Source organism: Myiozetetes cayanensis, unplaced genomic scaffold, assembly GCF_022539395.1.
Source record: "Myiozetetes cayanensis isolate MyiCay16 unplaced genomic scaffold, myiCay2020 scf23, whole genome shotgun sequence".
NCBI lineage: Eukaryota > Metazoa > Chordata > Aves > Passeriformes > Tyrannidae > Myiozetetes > Myiozetetes cayanensis.
Genome location: NW_026087445.1, coordinates 1,829,962 through 1,849,887, shown reverse-complemented (window position 1 = coordinate 1,849,887; position 19,926 = coordinate 1,829,962). Strand labels below are relative to the sequence as shown.

At 48.3% G+C, this 19,926-nt stretch overlaps 1 protein-coding gene across 13 annotated transcripts in view; it reads right to left on the bottom strand.

Moving 5' to 3' along the window:
- The window catches only part of CACNA1B (calcium voltage-gated channel subunit alpha1 B), a 283,230-nt gene that overhangs the window by 126,852 nt on the left and 136,452 nt on the right, over positions 1 to 19,926 (bottom strand). For 6 of the 13 annotated variants that reach the window (XM_050319737.1, XM_050319741.1, XM_050319736.1 and 3 more), the window contains exons 9-12: positions 12,478 to 12,534; positions 11,690 to 11,764; positions 9,698 to 9,787; positions 5,879 to 6,088 (exon numbers count right to left, since the gene is read on the bottom strand). In XM_050319737.1, coding sequence (XP_050175694.1) covers positions 5,879 to 6,088; positions 9,698 to 9,787; positions 11,690 to 11,764; positions 12,478 to 12,534 — 432 coding nt within the window. The remainder of the gene's footprint in view (positions 1 to 5,878; positions 6,089 to 9,697; positions 9,788 to 11,689; positions 11,765 to 12,477; positions 12,535 to 19,926) is intronic. The other 7 variants (XM_050319739.1, XM_050319747.1, XM_050319743.1 and 4 more) reach the window with 3 other exon arrangements.

The following is a 19,926-nucleotide window of genomic DNA, read 5'->3' as shown; positions in this document are numbered from 1 at the left end:
ATAAAGGAAACAAGGATTAATGTTCAGTCACCCATCCAGCAGAAGGCTGAATAAAACCAGGTATCAGCAAGTGCAGTGTTCCATCATCAGCCTGGCACATCCTGAAAACACACGTGCAAAACCAGACTATCACAGGAGAAAAGAACTGGAAAAAGGCCTTTCTAAGCAAAACAGAACCAAGAAATATTTGATTATATTAAAAAAAAAAAAAAAGAAATAAAAACAATGGGAAATATTTAAAACTCAGAACATTGAAAAAAGCATCTTCCTTCTGCTGCTCTTGAAAGAGCCCTGCTCGTGGTTTCACAGCTGATGAATCCATCAGGATCAGAGCTCAGAACTGGCAGCAGGAGCTGCATCCCAGCAGGCACCAGATGCTACAAATCACAGCCCAGTGAGGAGAAGGGATGAAGGCAAGGAAAATACAGACACAGAGAACTCCTCGGGCAGAAGGGACTGACTCAGTGAATCAGCTGCTGCAGCAGAAGGATCAGACACACAGTTCCTCCTGAGATGGCCCTGCCTATGTAATTGAAAATGCAATTTTGTTGTTTGGACCTCCTGGTATTCAGACCCCACGTGTAATCGAATCTGCCTTAAGCAGAAGCATTTTGTGATGTGATTTAAGGAGAAAAAGTTTGATGGAAATACTAATTTCGTTTCAGATGGGTGCTATTGGCAAAGGCCAGCACACATTGCATCCCATCACCCCACGTGTTTGAATTCGACAGTTCCCAGCTCTTTTTTGTCCATCACCCAGGGATTAATTCCATTTCTGCCCCATCTCCAAGTCCAGTGTCATTAGAAGCAGGTGCTGAGCCTGACACTTTGGTTTCCTCTCCTCACCCTCCTCACATGTTAAACCAGCCAGGAGAACCTCAAAGCACAACTCCCTCCTCTTTCACCAAGCAGATGTGAAATGTTCAGCAGACACAAATAAATATGCTCCAGAAAGCCTTTTCCTTGCCATTTCTCCATACTGATATCCAGAGGGAGCTGGTCACCTACTTCAAAGGCAACCACAGCATCAAAAAAGGCTCAACTGCCCCAAACACGAAGTTTTGTTCCCAGGCCAGTGATGGTTAAAAAAGTATTTGCAAATATTGTGTTTATCAGAAAAGAGACACTCTGGATTTTGGTTTTATACAGCCATAAATTAGGAGCCAGTTAAGGATCCCTGCAGTTTTAGTTGGAGGAAAAAAAAAGGAGAGAGTTGCTCTATGAAAGGCATCAAAAAAGGCCTAATTGCCCCAAAGAAATGGTTCAGCCTTGCATGGGAAGGGAAGGCATTCTCAGGCCATAATGGCTAAAAAAGTGTTTGCAAATATTGTGTTTACTGGAAAAGAGACACTCTGGGTGATAATCATGGGTGGCTGCATGAAAATTTAGTTTTGCAGGGAGCTTCAGCTTATTTAACCAAAGGTCCCTGTTTCAGTGAGCAGTGTCCATGTGCAGTAGGAGAGAATTCCTGGTTGGCACTGGAGTCCTTCCAGTCAAGAGAAGGAAAATCTCTGATCAAATCTGGGGATAATTACAAGGCATAAAGTATGTCCTATTATCCATCACACCACAAGAATTCAAAGGATTTCTCATCAGCCCTTTCAGTCAGACCAAAGAAATCCCAAGCCTCTCTCTGAAGCTCCTTACAGCTCTTTTTCCAAAGCACTTGTAGTGATGTGGAATATCAAGCAGGGAAAGCTAATCAGAACAATTCAAAACAGAAAAGTTAAAAGAAAAGACCAAGGGAAAAATAAATCAATGCAGACCCAGAGGCTTTTACCAACCGTTCCTTAAGTAAAATTAATTTGTAATGTAATTAAACTTTTCCCCAGAGGGACAGGTATAATTGAATTAGAGGTGCCTGGGTAGAGTTTCAGGATTTAGAGGATCCTCCCAGACTTTACCACGCTCCCCTCCCGCTGCTGCACTTCACAAAAAGCCTCATCAGTTCATTTCCAAGCACCTTCCATCAAATAACACAATTAGAATTTGTCCTTCCCTTGCTCTACACCAGACCAGCCAAGTCCTGCTCCTCTGTAGTGAAGTTTTCTCCTCATGGATTAACTTTAAAGCCATTTTTAAACTCTGTCACTCTTACAGTTAAAGGATTTTGCCAAGTATTCCAGGAGCTGTTTAAATCCCCTGGTTTTGTGCTATCTTGTTCTGCTGGTATCTAACGATCTGAGCATAAATCTTGGGTTTTCAAGGAGAATTCCTTGAGGGCTAAACCCCAGCTGGGCTCCTTCAAAATGTGTGTGTTGTAGAGTTATTCCAGTAGGAGAGACAGAGGAGCCAAGTCCAGTCTGACCAAAACAACCAGCAAAGTCCCACACACCTGAAAGCATAAAATATTCCCTGAGTTCAGTATTAAAGGTGAGCTGAACAGCAAAGATGGTGCTGTGAAAACTTTCCCTCAGGAAACAGGATAGAAAGCTACAAGTCATTACTAATACAAAGACATTATGGATAAGGCAGACCAAGGACAATCCTCCCCAGAATGAGCCCACGGTGTCTCTGCTTCATCTTGGAGAAAACTTATCTTAAAAAAAAAAAACCAAAAACAAACAAAACAAAATCCAAACAAGCAAAAAAAAAATATCCCAAACAAACAAAAAATCCACAGCAAACCAAAATTATCTAGTGTGTGTTAGGATTTCCAGGAGGGCCATTTGTGGAGAGGTTTAGATTAGATGTTAAGAAAAGATTGTTTAATCAGAGGGTGGGCAGGCCCTGGCGCAGGTTGCCCAGAGAAGCTGTGGCTGCCCCATCCCTGCAAGTGTCCAAGGCCAGGTTGGAGCACCCTGGGCTGGTGGAAGGTGTCCCTGCCCATGGCAGGGGGTGGAACTGGATGGGCTTTAAGTTTCTTTCCAACCCAAACCATTCTTGGATCTCTGGCCTTTATTATCTGTGTCACAGCGACTAATCTTGTACCACCCTATTTAAAGACCTCTTTAATACTTAAACCTGTCCAGGAACATCCACAAACCCTCTGATTCCTTGGATATTCTGGTTTTGTCTGTGACCCAACTCTGTGCTGCCCCTCCCCAGTTCCAGTGCTGTTTCCATCACTGTTTATTTGCAGCCATTCATCTTTCTGTTAGTGAATTTAAGGGATTGATTTGGGAAACACCCATCCAGGTGTTTCGTTATTGACAAGGGACACTCAGGTCTTACAAGGAAATCATCTCACAGCGATGCAAAGACAAGCCACAGGAAGCACCTCTAGCTGAGAGGATGCTGAGAATTTAACTCCTGAGAAATCCCACATTTCTTTTGGGATTTCCTGACTCTTCCATTAAATATAAGGTCATGGGATCCCTCACTCTCAGCTCAGTGATCCTCTAACACCAAGAAATTAAAGTTTGCTCCCCAAATGTTTCTGAAACAAATTGACATTACTGGGTGTTATGGACACAGAGCTCCCAAAAAATGCATCCACCCCAATCCCTGATTGCAGGCACAACATCATTTCAACCTTCCCTGTTTCTTTGTCTTAGCTGAGGAATGTTAGAAGCCTAATTTGTAGCCTCTGTCCCAGATAAGTTTCCCACCTGGAGGTGCCTCTTTAATTCTAACAGACAGAAACCTCCCTTCCAGCTCTCCCAGGAACATGGAGTGGAATTTGCTGGCTCATGGATTTCTTTGTGTTCTCTTAGAAAAGTTACTGCATGAGGTGCTCCCAAAACTGAGTCTTGTAAATCTGAAGCCTTCTTTTTGGAGTTGAAAGACTTCAAGTGTGGGTTTTTTCCTAGACATTTAGTCCTAATTCAAGAGGAAATCCTAATCCTCACATTTCTAATTACTCTGCCAATCTAGCTTATTAATTCCTCTGTAAATTTAGGTAATGAATAAGCAAGACTGACTTCTCTGGATAGTCTGTCTCTCTTTTCAGTCTAAATTTTGCCCAAAAAAAAAAAAAAGCCAAACCCAGACTTGAAAGAAGTTCCTGTCCTTCTTATGCATCTCTCATTATAGCTCCATTTACCTGATGGTATTAAATATTTCAACAAATATTAATAAGGACATTTTTGATGTCAGAGCAGTTGGTATTCCTGACCTTTTGGGTCTATTAAGAAAAAAAAACTTCAAAAGTTTGCTTCCTTGTAATAAGGTAAGACCTGAGGATCTGAGGTAAGAAATAATTAAGTCTCTAATTTATATAGAAATCAAGGAAAATTAGGCAGATAAGTATCTTTAAAGATCTAAGCTGAAATGATCAGAGTGTTTGAATTATTTGGGGGTTTTTTTTCCTAGTCTTCTGTTCTCTTCTTTCAGAAGTTTTACTTCACCAATTCTGATCTGGTCCCATCTCAATATCAAGCGTTGAACAAAAAGATTTGGTCCTGACCATTTTACAGAGGCAGAAGTGGCCAAACAAAAGGCCCTGACTTCCAGAAATGAACTCCCCATCCCTTCCCTTCAGAAGGGGGAATTTGCAGTGTCCCACTTGCAGTGTCACCGTGTCCTTTCCCAGGGAATTTCTACAAGTTTGCCAGGAGTTTTTAGGTTTTCATTTTAGGGTTTAAGTTTTCAAGGAGTCATAGCCTACAACCTTTATTAAAATACACAAAAAGCTCCGTCCCCCCACCTTCTACATTTCTTTAAAACAGGTTTTGTGAGCCAGTCTGTGACCCCGGGGAGACACTGTGAGGTGTAAAGGCTGTGAGGGCAGAAAACCTCCTTTATTTATTTATTATTCATCATGAGACAAAAATCACATTTCAAAAGCACTTCTAAAACCATCTGAACCGAACTGGCAGGTGACCACGGGCGAAAATAAAAGCTTGAGCACAAATAGAGTGTAATTTTCTCTCTGGTGTTATTTCCATCACGGATTTTCACAGAGGGCACCGTGACATCCCTCCCACTAATCACAGCCCGTCAGTGAGGAGGGCACACAACCAAAAAGGATCTTCTGTAAAGTTGTAACCTTTTAAAGACAGTGCCAGTGATCACTAAAGCGTGGGGAATTCGTGTGGGGTTCCATCAGCACAGACAGAGGTTTTTATCTCCCACGTGACGCTGAGATAAAAGAGCTCTCAGAGCTTTGTGTCCCCAGCAGGAGCCACCCCTGGGTGCAGATGGAAGTGGCACCGATTTGCAGTTCTCTGGGCAGACACAGGTTGGGCAGAGCAACCTGCCTTTCCCCAGGCAGAGCATCACTCCCCCTGCTTTCTGTCTGATCCAGAACAAATCCTTCTTCCTGCAGGATTTATATCTGGTTGAACTGGAAGTTTGAAATAACCTTTGGGATATCATTCCCATCTCAAACCAACACCCTGTCCTGGGGGAATTCTTCTGAATTGTGTGACTGAATGACTGGAAATGCGATTTGAAAGAGAACTGGGATTGTTCAGGCTGGAGAAGAGAAGATTTGGGGTGACCTATTTGTGGCTTTCCAGGACCTGAAGGAAGCCTAAAGAAACCTGGAGAGAGACAATTTACAAGGTCCTGGAGGGACAGGACACAGGGAATGGCTTCAAACTGACAGAGGGCAAGGTTAGATGAGATATTGGGAATGAATTCTTCCCTATGAGCGTGGGGAGGCCCTGGCACAGGTTTCCCAGAAAAGCTGTGGCTGCCCCATCCCTGGAAGTGTCCAAGACCAGGTTGGACGGGGCTTGGAGCAACCTGGGCTGGTGGAAGGTGTCCCTGCCCATGGGTTGGAATGAGATGAGCTTTAAGTTCCCTCCCAACCCAAACCATTCCATGATTCTGTGACTTATGAATTACTGACTAAAGCGTTTCTGAGCCTGTGCTGAGGTGACACGTGGGAAGCTGAACCCCCAGAGCTCACACCCAGGGGGTGCGAAAGCAGCGCTGAGTGACCAACAACGTGGATTTCCCTCGGGGGAAAGGTGGAGTTTCCAGTACTCACAGAGAGCAGTGGTGAGCTTCTCCGGCTGGTCATAGTGCACCATGGCCACACAGAGGGTGTTGAGGGCCACCACACACAGGACAATCCAGTAGAAGCTCTGAGCCTTCACCATGCGGCGGATGAAGAACCGGAACATCTTCTCTTTCCTCCTGAAGTAGGACGAGCTCTCGTTCTTCCCACTCTTCAAGCTGGCGCGGGCAAAAGGAGACCCTGGGACAGAGAGAGGAGTCACCACACCCCACCCTGGCAGGCAAAAGGCTGGAGGGCATCTCCTGGGCACGCAGAGCCTCTGCCAAGCGCCAGGAACACGGCTGAGCAGAAAGCTGGGCGCGCTGGCCACGGGCTGAGCGAGGGCATCTGGCTTGTGATGGCGCCATGAGGGATATGAAGGTTGGGGTTTTAAAGCTTCATGAGTCAATGAATCAATGCCCAGCTCCTCCACCTAAAGAAACTGGGCTTCCAAACCTTTGGAGCAATCCTGGTTGTCCCAGTCAAACTCATCACTTGGGCTGGAAGGACAGGGGAAGCACCAGGGCACAGTGGTGGTTCTGCCCATGGGGTGGAGCACATCCTCGTGGGGCTGGGAGATGGCAGAAGGAGAGCTGGTCCCTATTTCCCCTGCTCCAAGGACCAGCCCTTTCTGCTGAATGGAATGAAGTCTCCTTATTTCACTCTCCCACTCCTTGTATTTCCTGAGCAGGGGCCTCGATCTGCCTCCCTGCATCAGATTTTGGGTGCAGCTACTCATTTGTACCAATTCTGCCTAAATCAGATGCACTTCCACTCCGGTCTGAAACCCTGGAAAGGAGTCAAATGTTTGAACAATAGGAAGCTGAGGGAAGAAACTCTTTCTGCTGGTCTAATGAAGGATGAAAAGGCAACCTCTGGCCAGTGCTGAGGCAGGACAGATCAGCACAGGTTAGGAATAAACACATGGAGCCATTGGGGTTCCTCTGCAGCAGCCACAGATGCTGTTGCAAGCAGGGAAAATCATGATTGTTGCTGTCCACTACTTGTGTCACGCTGTGCTGGCCCTCAGGACCTTGTTTCAAGATGATTTGTGGCAGGATAATACACTACTGCCCTTCCCCATCTTGGGATGGAGCATCCCAGCAGGTAGGGCTGAGCAGGACACACATGGTCCTGCCTTGGACCAGGCAGTGTGAGGGCAGATGATTGACATGGAGATGGCTGAGTTACAGGAACAAAGTGTTCTGGCTGCAGCAGCCAAATCTTTGGGTGTGAGCACCTACATTCCAGCACTTGGAAGGGGTGGGAATCTCACCCTGTTTCGTGCTGCAACAGCATCAAACACAACACTCATGGAAAGGATGAAGCATCCAGATGTGACAGCAGTGGGTTCTCCAAGCCCCACAGCTCCACAGGAGTGGGATGTCTCCCCAGTGGAACACGAGCTCTCCACTCCATGTCCCGTTTCTGGCCATCCACCAACACAAAAGCTCCTTGCAGAAAAGCTTGGTGTGCTGTTCTGTTTGCTAATCTTGCCTTTGGCAGTTTAAAAAATAAATCACAGTGCTCCTCCATTGCTTTAAGACGACAAAAAGAGCTACAGTTTGGGATTTAGGCTGCACTGTTCAGCAGGTGAAGAGCTCTCAGATTTTCAAGCCACTCTGTACTCCCAGATTTGCAAGGGAATAGTCCCATCTCCTCTAACTGATCTTTCAGAGAAGAAAACCAGTTTGTATTTAAGCTGATCTAACATAGAAAATATCCACTTCTCTGGGCTTTGCTGTCTGGGAATCAAGACAAGTGTCCTGTGTCTGGGACAGCGTGGAAGGTGGGAAGGCAGAGAGAGCAGCTGCACACTTATTAGTGTGGAATGAGAGGCTGAGAGTTGGGAGGAAAGAAAAGAGCAAATGCTAAGAACAGCTCCAGAGAACACACTGGGAAGTGTTTAGCACTACAGAGCTTTATAATGCAATTATGAGGCTCATTGAGGTCCTTGTGTTGGAATTAAAGTGCAGCATGTTCAGCCAGGGGGCTGAGAGAGCCCTGTCAAGGCCTCTCACCCCTGGTCTGCACCTTCCCCTGGCACTCAGGATCAATGCTGTTCATTCTTCCACCCTCCTTCTGCTGCCACCAGAAGACATTGCAGAAAACCAGCCAAAAAACCCCTTTTGCTCAAAAACATTTTCTTTATGCATAATTGCCCACGTGACAGGATTGTTTATGTTCTGCAGAGCCTCAGCCTCTTCAGGAGCTGCTTCATCCATCTCTCCTTCTCTGTCTCGTTCCGTGAATCAAAATCAAAACCACTTTTCCCAAGTGGGGGAAGCACTGCTGTTATTTTCCCTGCCATATGCTCCCGAGACAGTTCCCAGCTCTGCAGCAGATTATTCACGAGCCCAGATGCTCCGTCATCCGTTGCCACCTGAAATGCCTGAATCCCAAGATCTGTTCTGAGTGGCACGGGTGCCCAGAGCCTGGAGGGGCTTGGATGGCAAAGCAACGAGCTCATAATTATTGCAACCACCACCAACTGTGCCAAAAATGACCGTTCCTTGTTATCCATGCAGGGATCCAGGGGGAAAAAAACACAAACCAAGCCAAAAATGCACACAGTTGCTGCATTTTTGCCCTCTTTCAGCGACAAACCCCTCGAAGAAGTGTCAGCAGTTTAGGCACAAAACCTGCAGCCTGGGGGACTGTGGGTGATGGTGTCAGGAACATGCCGAGCAACATTCAATTCCTGCAACCAGGTCTTGGTTTAAAGGGGTAAAAAAAATAAAGAATCCCAGCAGCAGCAGCTCTGATCCCTTAAAACCTTAATGCCAACTTCCCCAAGGGCAGTTGTGGTGCTCGTGCTTTCAGAACTCCACAGGCACGCACTCCCAAATGTGCTGTTTGTGCTGCTGCTGCTCTTGTGCACCCAGGATTTGCTGCTTCGTGGTAACTGGGCTGCCAGGATATTTCTTTGGAAGATAATGAGAACATCTGCTGCTCCAGCAGCAAACCCATGTCCAGACTCCAACAACAGGGCCGGGGAGAAGCAAAATACCCGAGTGCAGAGCAGGCAGGAAGATGTGTCCCCAGCCAGGGAGGAGCAGCCCACGGCTGAGAGGTGTTTGTGCTGGTGTCCAAACAGCTCCCTGAGCCTGCCAAGCCCTGCCAGCCCCAGACCTGCCTCCTGCCTCTCCACCTGGCCGTGTCTCGGGGGAAATTAGCTCTGGGAACTGCAGGACAGGCAGCACCTCCCTAGCCTGGCCATGTCCTGGTCTGCAGAGCTGAAGACCCCAGATGCCCCACAGGGCAGGATGCACTGGAGTTGTGGGGGTGATTGGGTGCACACTGGTGTGTAATTCCATATCTGGCTTGAAAAATGCAGAGAATTGCTTTAAGATCTTCTCCTAAGGTGAGAATGAGGGAACTGGGGCCACTGCCCAGCGTTTCCCAGTAGTAACTCACACAGCAAAGGTCACAAACCCACCCCTGTGCATCAGTGGCAGACGGGACTGTGTCCAGTTCCTCCAACAAAGAGCCTCAGCAGCGTCCTTTGGCAGATTTGGGGTTCATTAGCATGAACAAGCGAGCTCCAAGCAGAATCCCGGGATGGGCAGCACAGCAGGGATTCTCCCAGCGCCGGGCAGGGCTCTTGGAAAGGTGCAGCATGCAAGAGCTGAGCCGGGCAGAGCAGGGCAGAGGGTGAAGCCACGCAGCCCTTTGCTTTGGGGAGTCGAGGGGGGGGTTCTCCTTCTTGAAACTGCAGCTTCTGGAGCAAAGGAGCCCCTCAGAGGAAACGTGACATGGACAGGTTTGGGTGGAGATCTGAACCTGAGGGAATGCGAAGCCAGTACTCACCAACGGAGCAAATGTCTGTGAAATGGTCCTCACCTTCTTCTGCATGAATCAGGTCGTTTTTGCTCTTCTTTATTGCGGCTCTTTTCAACACTGTGTGCAAATTAAAGAGAAAATGCCCTGTGAGGATGCAGAGTGGATTCTCTCTCCCCCTCCCTTCACTCTCCAGGGCCAGCATTTCCTTCCCAATGCCAGCTTAGAGCTCTCACACAAGGGCAAGCCCGAGCGAATCGGACAACCTACAACCTTGCAGGGCTTCAGTGTCAGGGCCCTTCAGCTGTTTGACCTTCCAGACTTTGAAGGTTTGCCAGGAATGGGCTGAGTGCTCACGCTTCCCCCAGCAGATGCAGGAGGGTGGGGGAGTCACTGCAGCTGCTGGAGCTTTTAGCACAGCAGAAAGGCTGGGCTGGGTCACTGGATCTTTGTGAGCCCCAGTGGGTTAGGAGATGAGTGCTTCCATCCATTAAAGCCATTAATGCTGTTTACAGTGGGCACCATTAAGGAGTCAGCATTTACGGGGCCGGGTTTAAGCACCGAGCAGCGCCTGGAGGAGCAGAAATGCTCAGTGCAAAGCAACGGCCACAAATCAGGGAGCAGCCTCTTCTTAATAGCACCCAGTGTACAATCCCTTCCCTCTGGGGCTGCTGTAATTCTTTGAAAACACATTTCTTCCAGCAGCATCTTCTGTGGGGAGGGCAAACATCCCTACAGCGTTTTATTCCGACAGGGAAAGAGGCCGGTGGCCTCAAAGGCTCAGAGAGCTCTGCACTGTCCACCCAGTGCACGAGGGGTGAGGCAGGAACAGTGAGGACGCCGGTCCCATGACCACCTACCTGCAGAACCTCGAGAACTGGCAGAAAAAGATAACGTTGATACAGTTTGGTAACAGGTTCAAGACATACAGTAACTAAGCACCGTTTTCTAGCAGCAGTAAGACACCCCACGGTGTGGTGATACAGACTGGTCAGAAGGCACACACAGCAAACCCACACACTCTGAGCCACTGGAGTCTCCTAGAGAAGATCCCCTCGCTCTACACACAGATTTCCCTGACAGAGAAGTGGATGTGCTGCTTCCTCCACGGCCTAGGCAAGTGTTGGTTCTTTGGTCGCTTCCAAACACCCAGAGCATCACCCGGGTTTGGAGAGGCTTGAGGAGAAGAGGATGCTCTGAGCCTGTGATCTGGATCCAGAGGGGTTTTTTTGGCAAATAAGCACTTCTGCTCCTTTCTTCCCCACCCAGCTCTAGGCTGAATCCTCAGTCCCAGCAATACCAGCTTTTGGGTCCTGCAGGCTCCATCTGTCCCAGCACACTCCAGCATGTCCAGGGCAACGCCCAGCACTGGAACGTAACCTGCACTGGGAGTAAAATTTTACAACACTCCCTGGCATGAATTGAACAGCTTCTTTATCTTCTCCCCCAGATAACTCCTACTTGTGTTTAGCAGTGTGCCATCTCTACAGGCACCCTGGATGCAACAGTTTTGGAGGCTAAGAGGATTTACCAGCATACATATGGGCTTCTCCAGCAGTTGCTTCAAAGCTGGGAATGTTGTCGGGCTCTTTTAGGGTTGGAAGGATAGAAGGAGCTTTAATATCCCTGGTTCTTGCCTTGTCCCCACCTCTAGTTTGCTTCCACCACTCAGCTTTCCAGGCTGCTCCTCCAGGCACTCAGGGCTAAGAGCTGCACCCACGTGCTGGACGGACTCCCCCAGTGCACACGACGCACACACACACACGAAGACTGGCCAGGCACACCTCGAACCCTGACCTCCTGCAGCCCCAGCTCTTTCCATCCCCGAGTGCTCCCCAGGTGCAGGTCACCAGGCTGGCCAAGGCGGACCAGCAGCCGGGCACCTGCCGCCCCGAAAGGAGCCGGAGCCAAAGGGTGCAAAACCACCCGGGAGACGCCACCGGTGACCTGGGCACGGGGGGCTGTGGGGTGAGGCTGCCCCGCTGTGCCGCCTGAGCCCCTGGTGATTTGCAATCCACTCACTGTTGTAGCTGCTGCCGCTGCTAGTCTCTGCCGGTGCCGTGCCTTGGTGGATCGGCCCTTCCGAGGCGGCCCTCCCTGACAGTGAATGGGAGGAGAAAAAAAAAGAGGGGGGGAAAAGGGAAGGGGGGAGGGGAAAGGAGGAGGAGGAGACATGGGAGGACGAAAGATGGTCAGAAAAGGGAGAGGGAAGAATCTTTAACTGAACTTTGACTGGCTGGCGCGTCCTACGAGCTCATCGCTCTTGGAGGCACAGGGAGGGCAGGTCCTGTGGCCTCGCTCAGCTCGGTCCCTCCAGCCTGGGTCACACGTTGGAAGGTAGGATCACCACACCCTGTTATGTCTTACTGCTTACAGCTAACAGGGGTCTTAGTCTCTTTGTCAAAGCCGTTTGGAAAACCTCGGTTTGGAGCCCTGCCTTCTCCTGGTCAGCGCGTTCCTCCTCTGGCATCCGCTCTGCAGCCTAATCCCCGCCACGGCCTGGGGGTGGGACACAGCCAGCCCCGCTGGGACAGGCTGACAGGTGTCCCTGTGGTCCCACAGGCAGCGTAGGGACCGACCCCAAGGGCAGATCCCCACCCCAGGGCGGTGTCACATAACTGCTCATCATCCACCTGCAACCTCGAACGCACCCGATACGGGCCAAGGGACTCTGCAGCCCAATCTCTGCCAAGGGCATGCAGGAGTGTGTTCCTCACACCCTCCTGGGCACAGTGGAAGGCCGTGGCACTGTCCAGCAGCTGAACCTCTCACGTATCACAGGAGGAAAACGGCACAGCAAAGGGACCTACCGTCCAGAGGAGATTTCTCTTCTGCGTTCTTGTCTTCCTCCGCCAGCATGACCTCCTCTGGAAGAGGAAAAACAGCAAGGCTCAGGCTCGGATTTACCATAACCCTGCTCTAAAAGCAGCTGCCACCCACCTTGCCCCGTCGTATCACCCAGTTACACCAAGCCTGGGGAGGGGAGGATGGCTCAGAACACCGTGTTTCTCCTCCTGTGCCCCTCTCGCTCAGGGGAAGGATGTCAGACAAACCGCTGGGAGATGCAGCTCTTCCTGCACGATATCCCTCTTCACAGCCACCCACCCACTCCAGTTTCTTTACCCAGCTATCATCCCCAAGGGACTTCTGGACACCAAGAACCTTCCTTCAGACCCAAGCAAGCCACAGGATGGTCCCTCATTCCCAGGGCACGTGGGAGACACTGTTTGAGAAGTGAGAGATGCTCCACACCCGTTACTGCTCTTCTGTCTCCATCAACAAGACCAGAGCTCAGCCCAAGGGTGACAGATCTGTCTTGTGGCACAGGGTAAGACAAGCAGGGCCAGCTGCTGCACGTCAGCAGTGCCACAGCTCAGGAGACACAGTGCCACCAGAAAGCCACCACATCAAATCTTTGTCCACTTAAAACCCACAAGAGCTAAGCAGCTCTGCTTAGCACAGTTCAGGCTGTGCAATGCAGGAACACCACCCTCTATTCTATTCACATGTAATCTCCAAAACACAACTTTGTACTTCCCTAAAGTAAAAAAAACAACAACAACAAAACCAAAATAAAATCATAAGCCTACTGTAAAAAAACAACCTCCCAAAACCGAATCATTTTTATCTGAGTGAAAGACAACCGAGTTTCCTGAGGTTTCACGGTGCAAATGTCATCACCCAGGTCAGTCTGCAGAACACACCACGCTGTGCCAGGACTGGAGAACACGCTCAGAACCCCAGATTTCAACCTGCTGCTGGAAAAACTAGGTGAGGATTTTCTGAAGGGCAATCCAAAGCAAACAAAATACTGAGTTGGAAGCTGGTGAACTGTACACTTCCTTCTGTTGTTATAAATGACAGAATCTTCCACGTGCTTGGCACAGATATAATGTGACTAAAACATCTGACTCCATGTTCCCACCAAATTTTGCTTAAAAGTCCATTTAAGCAGGTCCAGATTGAAGGGTGACTAAAAAAACACGGAGAATAAATACAAACAAAGCACAGGCCAAACATCAAAGTGTGGAGCTGAGAGCTGTCTAGAAGAATACTAGAGGGATCAGCCTTATATAAGCCTATATAAGCCACACAAGCCTTATATAATCTCTTTATTAATCATCTGGGAGGGAGAGGGAATGCTACATTAATAAGAGAGTAAATTGAGAAGCCTGAAAAATAATATCCAAGGACTGAGGGAGGCTGGAAAGCCAAGCAGAAATAAGAAAGTGCAAACTAGTGCATGAGAGACATGGAGGAAAGGAGAGTTGGGAGAGGGTTAAAAACGTCAGGTGAGTTAAAAGTACATTTTAAAAGGTATAAAATCCTTCCAAAAACCCCACAATACATGTCAGGTGTTTTTTGAGGCTTCTTAGGACAGGTCAGAAAAGTAAAACAGGCTCTTTTAGACAGTTCAAGGGACTTCTCTGTCAAACCAGCATCTCTTCAAAAGTCTTGCCCAGGGAAAAGCTGTGCTGATGTTTGGGGCTAAAAATATTGGAAGGAAATAAAAAGCAATTACCAATGAGTATGACTGTCCTAAAACATGAGGAAGGGATGGTTTGGACATGGACATGGACATGGACACCCCTTCCCAAGGGCTGCTGGTGTCAGTGGATCCTCACCTACAGAGTACAGGTTCTTAAGAGACAACTCTGCAAACCAGCTGAGCCTCTGCCCCAAGCTCAGGGCACTGAGTTGGTGCCCAAACACATCTCCATCCATGGATACATCATCCATGGACACATCTCCATCCATGGACACACCTCCATCCATGGACACACCTCCATCCATAAACACACCTCCATCCATGGACACATCTCCATCCATGGACACATCTCCATCCATGGACACATCTCCATCCATAGACACATCTCCATCCATAAACACACCTCCATCCATGGACACATCATCCATGGACACATCATCCATGGACACATCTCCATCCATGGACACACCTCCATCCATAGACACATCTCCATCCATGGACACATCTCCATCCATGGACACATCTCCATCCATGGACACATCTCCATCCATGGACACATCTCCATCCATGGACACATCTCCATCCATAGACACGTCTCCATCCATGGACACATCTCACCTGGGCTCAGTTTTACTGTTCCCTTTACAAGCCCAGGTTCCACCTATGAAACTCCCTCAATCCCGACTCTCCACCCCCATTGCCCCCCAGTTCTCTCCCTTCACAGTCACTCCTGTGTGTGCCTTGAATCCTCTGGGAATCCCAGGGAACACATCCACCCTGGAAGGGCTCCTGCTAAAAAACCAGCTCAGCAGGACACTCAGCACTGCCAGGAAGGGGTTTAACCACACAGAGGATCAGAAGCTGCTTTGCCTTCACTCATCACTGGAACACAGAGCCTGGGAGAGGATAATTGGAATGCCCAAAAAAACCTCCCAAACCTGTGACTCTACATTAGAATAAATATTCCACAGGGAGATGGCATCAGATCAGCAACCTGGAGCCTCCAAACCAGGATATCAGAGAGAGAGGGGACTCAGCAGTGACGGGAACTGCTGGTTATTAAATACTGGAAGGACTGGAAATACAGACAAAGCTGGCACTGAGGAACTGGAAGGTGAACAATACAGGCAGAGCAGCAGGGAAACGTGGTGCCCCTGCTCCTTGCCTTTGGCATGGGGAGAGAGGACATTGTGGGTTCAAATAACTCAGTTCAACAGGCAACAGAAGTTAGAAGAAAAGGAAGAAAAACTGACTTAGCAACTGTCAGAGTTGGTAAAGAGAAAAAAGATAATAATAATAATAATACAGTCCTTAGACCACCTGGACCAAAGGACTTGTTGCTCTCTTTCTTCTAAAGAAACCTGAGAATTCCTAAAGTTTTGTCATGGCAAGGGACAGCACTGAAGTTACAGTGGGCTGGGAGAGAGAGGTTAAACCATTCCCACAGCCAGGAGACAGAAACCCTCTGAATCAGTGCTGTGTGAGAGAGCTGGGAAGAATTAAAATGCAAAAGGCACACAACTTGATTAGCCCTGAACTGAAAGACTTCTGAGCAGAGTGTTTTCAAAATGATGCATGTCCTTGGAAGATAAGAGAAACATCTTCAAAAGAATATTTGTGGGCTTATAAGCTCTTTACTCTGTGCAGAGAACTTCTGGTTGGAAATGCAGCATGACAGCCTAATGGATGTTACAGTTTTGAGGAGTTTAATGGAGGAAGTGGGGGCAAAATCATTTGCATGGATTACATTGCTCGCTTTCACCTCTTTTTAATTCCTCTGAAAGGCACAGTTGTCTTTAAACTGAAAGAGGGTAGATTTAGATGAGATATTGGGATGAATTTTCCCCTGTGAGGGTGGGCAGGCCCTGGCACAGGTTGCCCAGAGAAGCTGTGGCTGCCCCTGGATCCCTGGAAGTGTCCAAGGGTGGGTGGAGCTTCCGACCCAAACCAGTCTGTGATTCTGTGATGATATAATTCAAATTACAGAGAAGGCTGTGAGACACATTACAGACACTTCAGAGTAGTCAGTAAATGATGAACATGATGTGAAATTAAAATCCTTGTTGACCAACGGGAGATAGTGTAGAGATGGAGAGATTTTAGTTACTCACATACTTGGTCTTAAACCAGTTGAGGTAAAAACCTGAGCACTACCAAGGCCAAGGAAATCACCTTTCCAGCTCCAGCAACTGCTCAGAACATGTCAAATATTACAGAGCAAAAACAATCTAAGTATTGAGATGCCATTTGATCAATCACTGGAATGCAGCTTCTCACTCTTCCTGCCTTGCATCAAAAATAAATGAGGAAACCCAAGCAAACAAAATGCTCAGGAAGGTTGTTATAAGTATTAGAAACCTGGTGAACCTTCCATGGGAAGAGAGGGGATGGAGCAGATTGGTTCTGTGTGCTCTGGAGCAGAGAAAATAAGAGGACACAAAGTAGAGGGAAATTAAAGAAAGAAAAGTAATTAAAAGAACCACAAAGTGCTCTTCCTCTCACTGCAGAAAGGATTTAAACTGAGGACAGGACACAGTTTGGTGGCTTGGTTTATTTTTTTAAATCAAACGAACTGTTAGCATGTGAGACTCTTTGCTACAAGAGTCAATGAGGTCAAGGATGTGAAGGATTTAAAAACAATTAGATATTCACAGGAATAACAAGAAAACCCTCCAGAGTTCCATCAGAGCAGAACACCAAGACTTTTGCTCTTTCCTTTATTGAATCTCCCCGCCTGGGGTTGGGCCAGGAGATTTCTACCCAGGCTGGACTGTCTGTGCCTGTCCTTCTTCCTCCCCCACAGCCCCTCACAAGGAAGAGCAGTGATCCAGTTTGAAAATTCCAGATCATTTCCCAGCTGAAATCCTGGCCTTCAGAACAGAGATGGGAAATCCCTGTCGACTGCACAGTCCCAAATTTCAGAGCCTGAATTCTAAACACTCCACTCTCTGCTCTGCTTTGCCTCCACGCTGCATTTTGTATTCAAAGATTTTATTAACACTGCTAAGCTGATTTTAATTACTGTTATTATTCAGCTGTACTAGGAGGCTTTTTTATATTCCTATTGTGTTTTCAACAATGCCTTTACAGAGTATTTTTATTATTCCCTGATTCAGCTCTTTTGCACACACTTCCCTGTTCTACAAAACCTTCTGGATCTCGTGTTATTAAACTAAATCAAAAGATGTGCATTTTACAGCAGTTTTACTCTGTGTTGGTGTGGCATTAATTCAGCCCTGGCAACTCAGAAATAGAAGAGCCAGCCATTCCCACAGGGATGCAAAGCTGGAGCAGAGATTGATTGTACATTTTATAGCTCTTCCAACTCAACTTTAACTCAAGTTCAGCTGATGACATCTGCATGATGATTCCTGCATGGCTCTTCTTGGCAAAACAGGCACCAAAATGAAAGCTTCGTCCCTGTAAGGGAATTGTCCTCATTATTTTACAGATGGGAAACCAGGATTCAGAGACCAAAAATCACAGGAGCCTCTAAGTAAGATGGCACTAAACCAAGAACCGCAGTGCACTCTGCTCCACTGGACAAACCACTCATTCATTTGAATTTGAGGTGGCTGAAAACAATGAGGAGACAAATTATAAATGGAAAGGAAGGTGATTCTTTTTCTGATCCCTCCAGAATCACAGAATGAGGGGTGGCTGCCTGACTGAGGGCAGTTTCTGTTGAACAGTCCCAGGGAATAGAAGCCCGACAATAAAACTGGCACTCAATTGTCACTTTGTTCGGGAAATAATGGGTTTGAGCCACCACATAAACAGCTGCAACTTCTTCCTCTTTTACATTTGAAAGCGTCAGCCTCCCCCTCTGGCCGGGTTGTCAGAGCTCCTGCCCGGATCTGCAGAGAGACCTCAGCAAACCAGAGGGCTGGGAATCATCAACCAGAGGGAGTTCAACGAGGGAACTCCCGGATTCTGCCCCTGGGATGGGGCAACCCTGGATGTACAGACAGAGTGGGGAAGGAGAGGCTGGAAAGCAGAGCCAGGAAAGGGCCCTGGGGGTGCTGGTGGGTGCCAGTTGGCCCTGAGTCAGCAGTGCCCTGGCAGCCAGGGGGGCCAACCCTGTCCTGGGGGCATCAGGGAAGGAATTGTCCCACTCTGCTCTGACCTGGGGCGGCCTCACCTGCAAGATTGGGGCAGTTTGGGGTGAATATACAAAATGAGGAAGGTATTGAACCATTGGAGAGTGTCCAAAGGAGGGAACAATGATGGGGAAGGGCCTTGATTTGGAGCCCTGTGAGGACACTGAGGGCACTTGGTGTGTTCAGCTGGAGCAGAGGAGACTGAGGGGAGAGCTCCCTGCAGTTCCAACTGCCTGGGCAGGGGCAGAGGAGGGGCAGGACTGAGCTCTGCTCTGGGGGGACCAGGGACAGCCCCCAGGGAATGGCTGGAGCTGTGTCAGGGCAGGCTCAGGGTGGATCTCAGGGAAAGGTTCTTCCCCCAGAGGGTGGTTGGCACTGAACAGGCTCCCCAGGGCAGTGGGCACAGCCCCAAGGCTGCCAGAGCTCCAGGAGGGTTTGGATGATCCTCTGGGGCACAGGGGGTGACCCTTGGGGATGGGCCTGTGCAGGGGTAGGAGTTGGACTGGATGGTCCTTGTGGATCCCTTCCAGCTCAGCAGATTCTCAGTGATTCTGTGATCACTGCCCTCAGGAAGGTACCAGGACTCACAGAAGGGCATTCCCTGGGGACAATGAGCCCTTCAGAGGAGAAAGAGGCAAAGCATCAGAAGCCACACAAAAATGCTCTCCCAAACACTGTCACCCAGGCTGTGCACATAGAACAGAAGCTGTAACTGCAGACAAGGGCCACCTACATCAGAATAGCCCCAGGAGGCTCTGGTCTGTACCTGGCTTATGCAGCTGATGCTGCAGTGAGTTGCTGTGACCACACAGCCACTCGCTTGCACGAGCACATTTTAGCACAGCAGGGCTCTGGCATCAGCAGGACGAGCGATGGCATCACCAGGAGTGATGGCATGGTTTGAACACGGTGCCAGCCCATGTCTTCTGAGCTCTGCCAGGTCTATCAGCTGATATCAGGTGAGTCACTGCATAAATCTGGCCCTCAGCCCCCCCATTTGTAACGGGCAAGGAAGGAGCTGACCTGCCTACAAAGGCACCTCCCAGCTTGTTTGAGAAACCACCCCTTCTTTTTTCTCTCCAGCGTTGTTTCAAAATGGGTTTTCACCTTACTCAGGTGCTTCAGCTTCTCAGCAAAGCAAGCAAGGAGGAAATCACCCCCCAGTTTCCTTGATGCTGCATGAAAGAATTTCACAGTGTTTATATGAGGACTGTAGGATCAATATGAGCTACTATGCAATACAGAAAGATTATTGGTAATCATTGCTGTCTGATAGAAAGGAAAAGCAAAGCAGGCTATTTTCTGTTAAATGGGTGTGTCTGGGTCCTTGCTCAAGTTGCTCAGGGCTTGCAGTAAAGTGCAGTGTTCAGATATAATGGTTATAAAGCAGTGTTAATATGTGCTGGGGGGAGTTTCATGCAAGTGATGTCTATAGCTCATAAAAATGACACTGGGGTGTATTTTACCATCCCAGCAAGAAAGGCTTGTAAAACAGCTGTGCTGGAAAGTAAATAGAATAGAAATGACTCATAGGAAGGAGCAGTTTCCCCACCGTGGAGACTTTGGGCACTGTATCACTTTTTATATTATGCTGTATTAAGACAATTGCTTTGATCTCAGCAATAAGGCAAGTTGGCTCAGCTCCTTTGGTTTTTGCTTAACCAAACTGA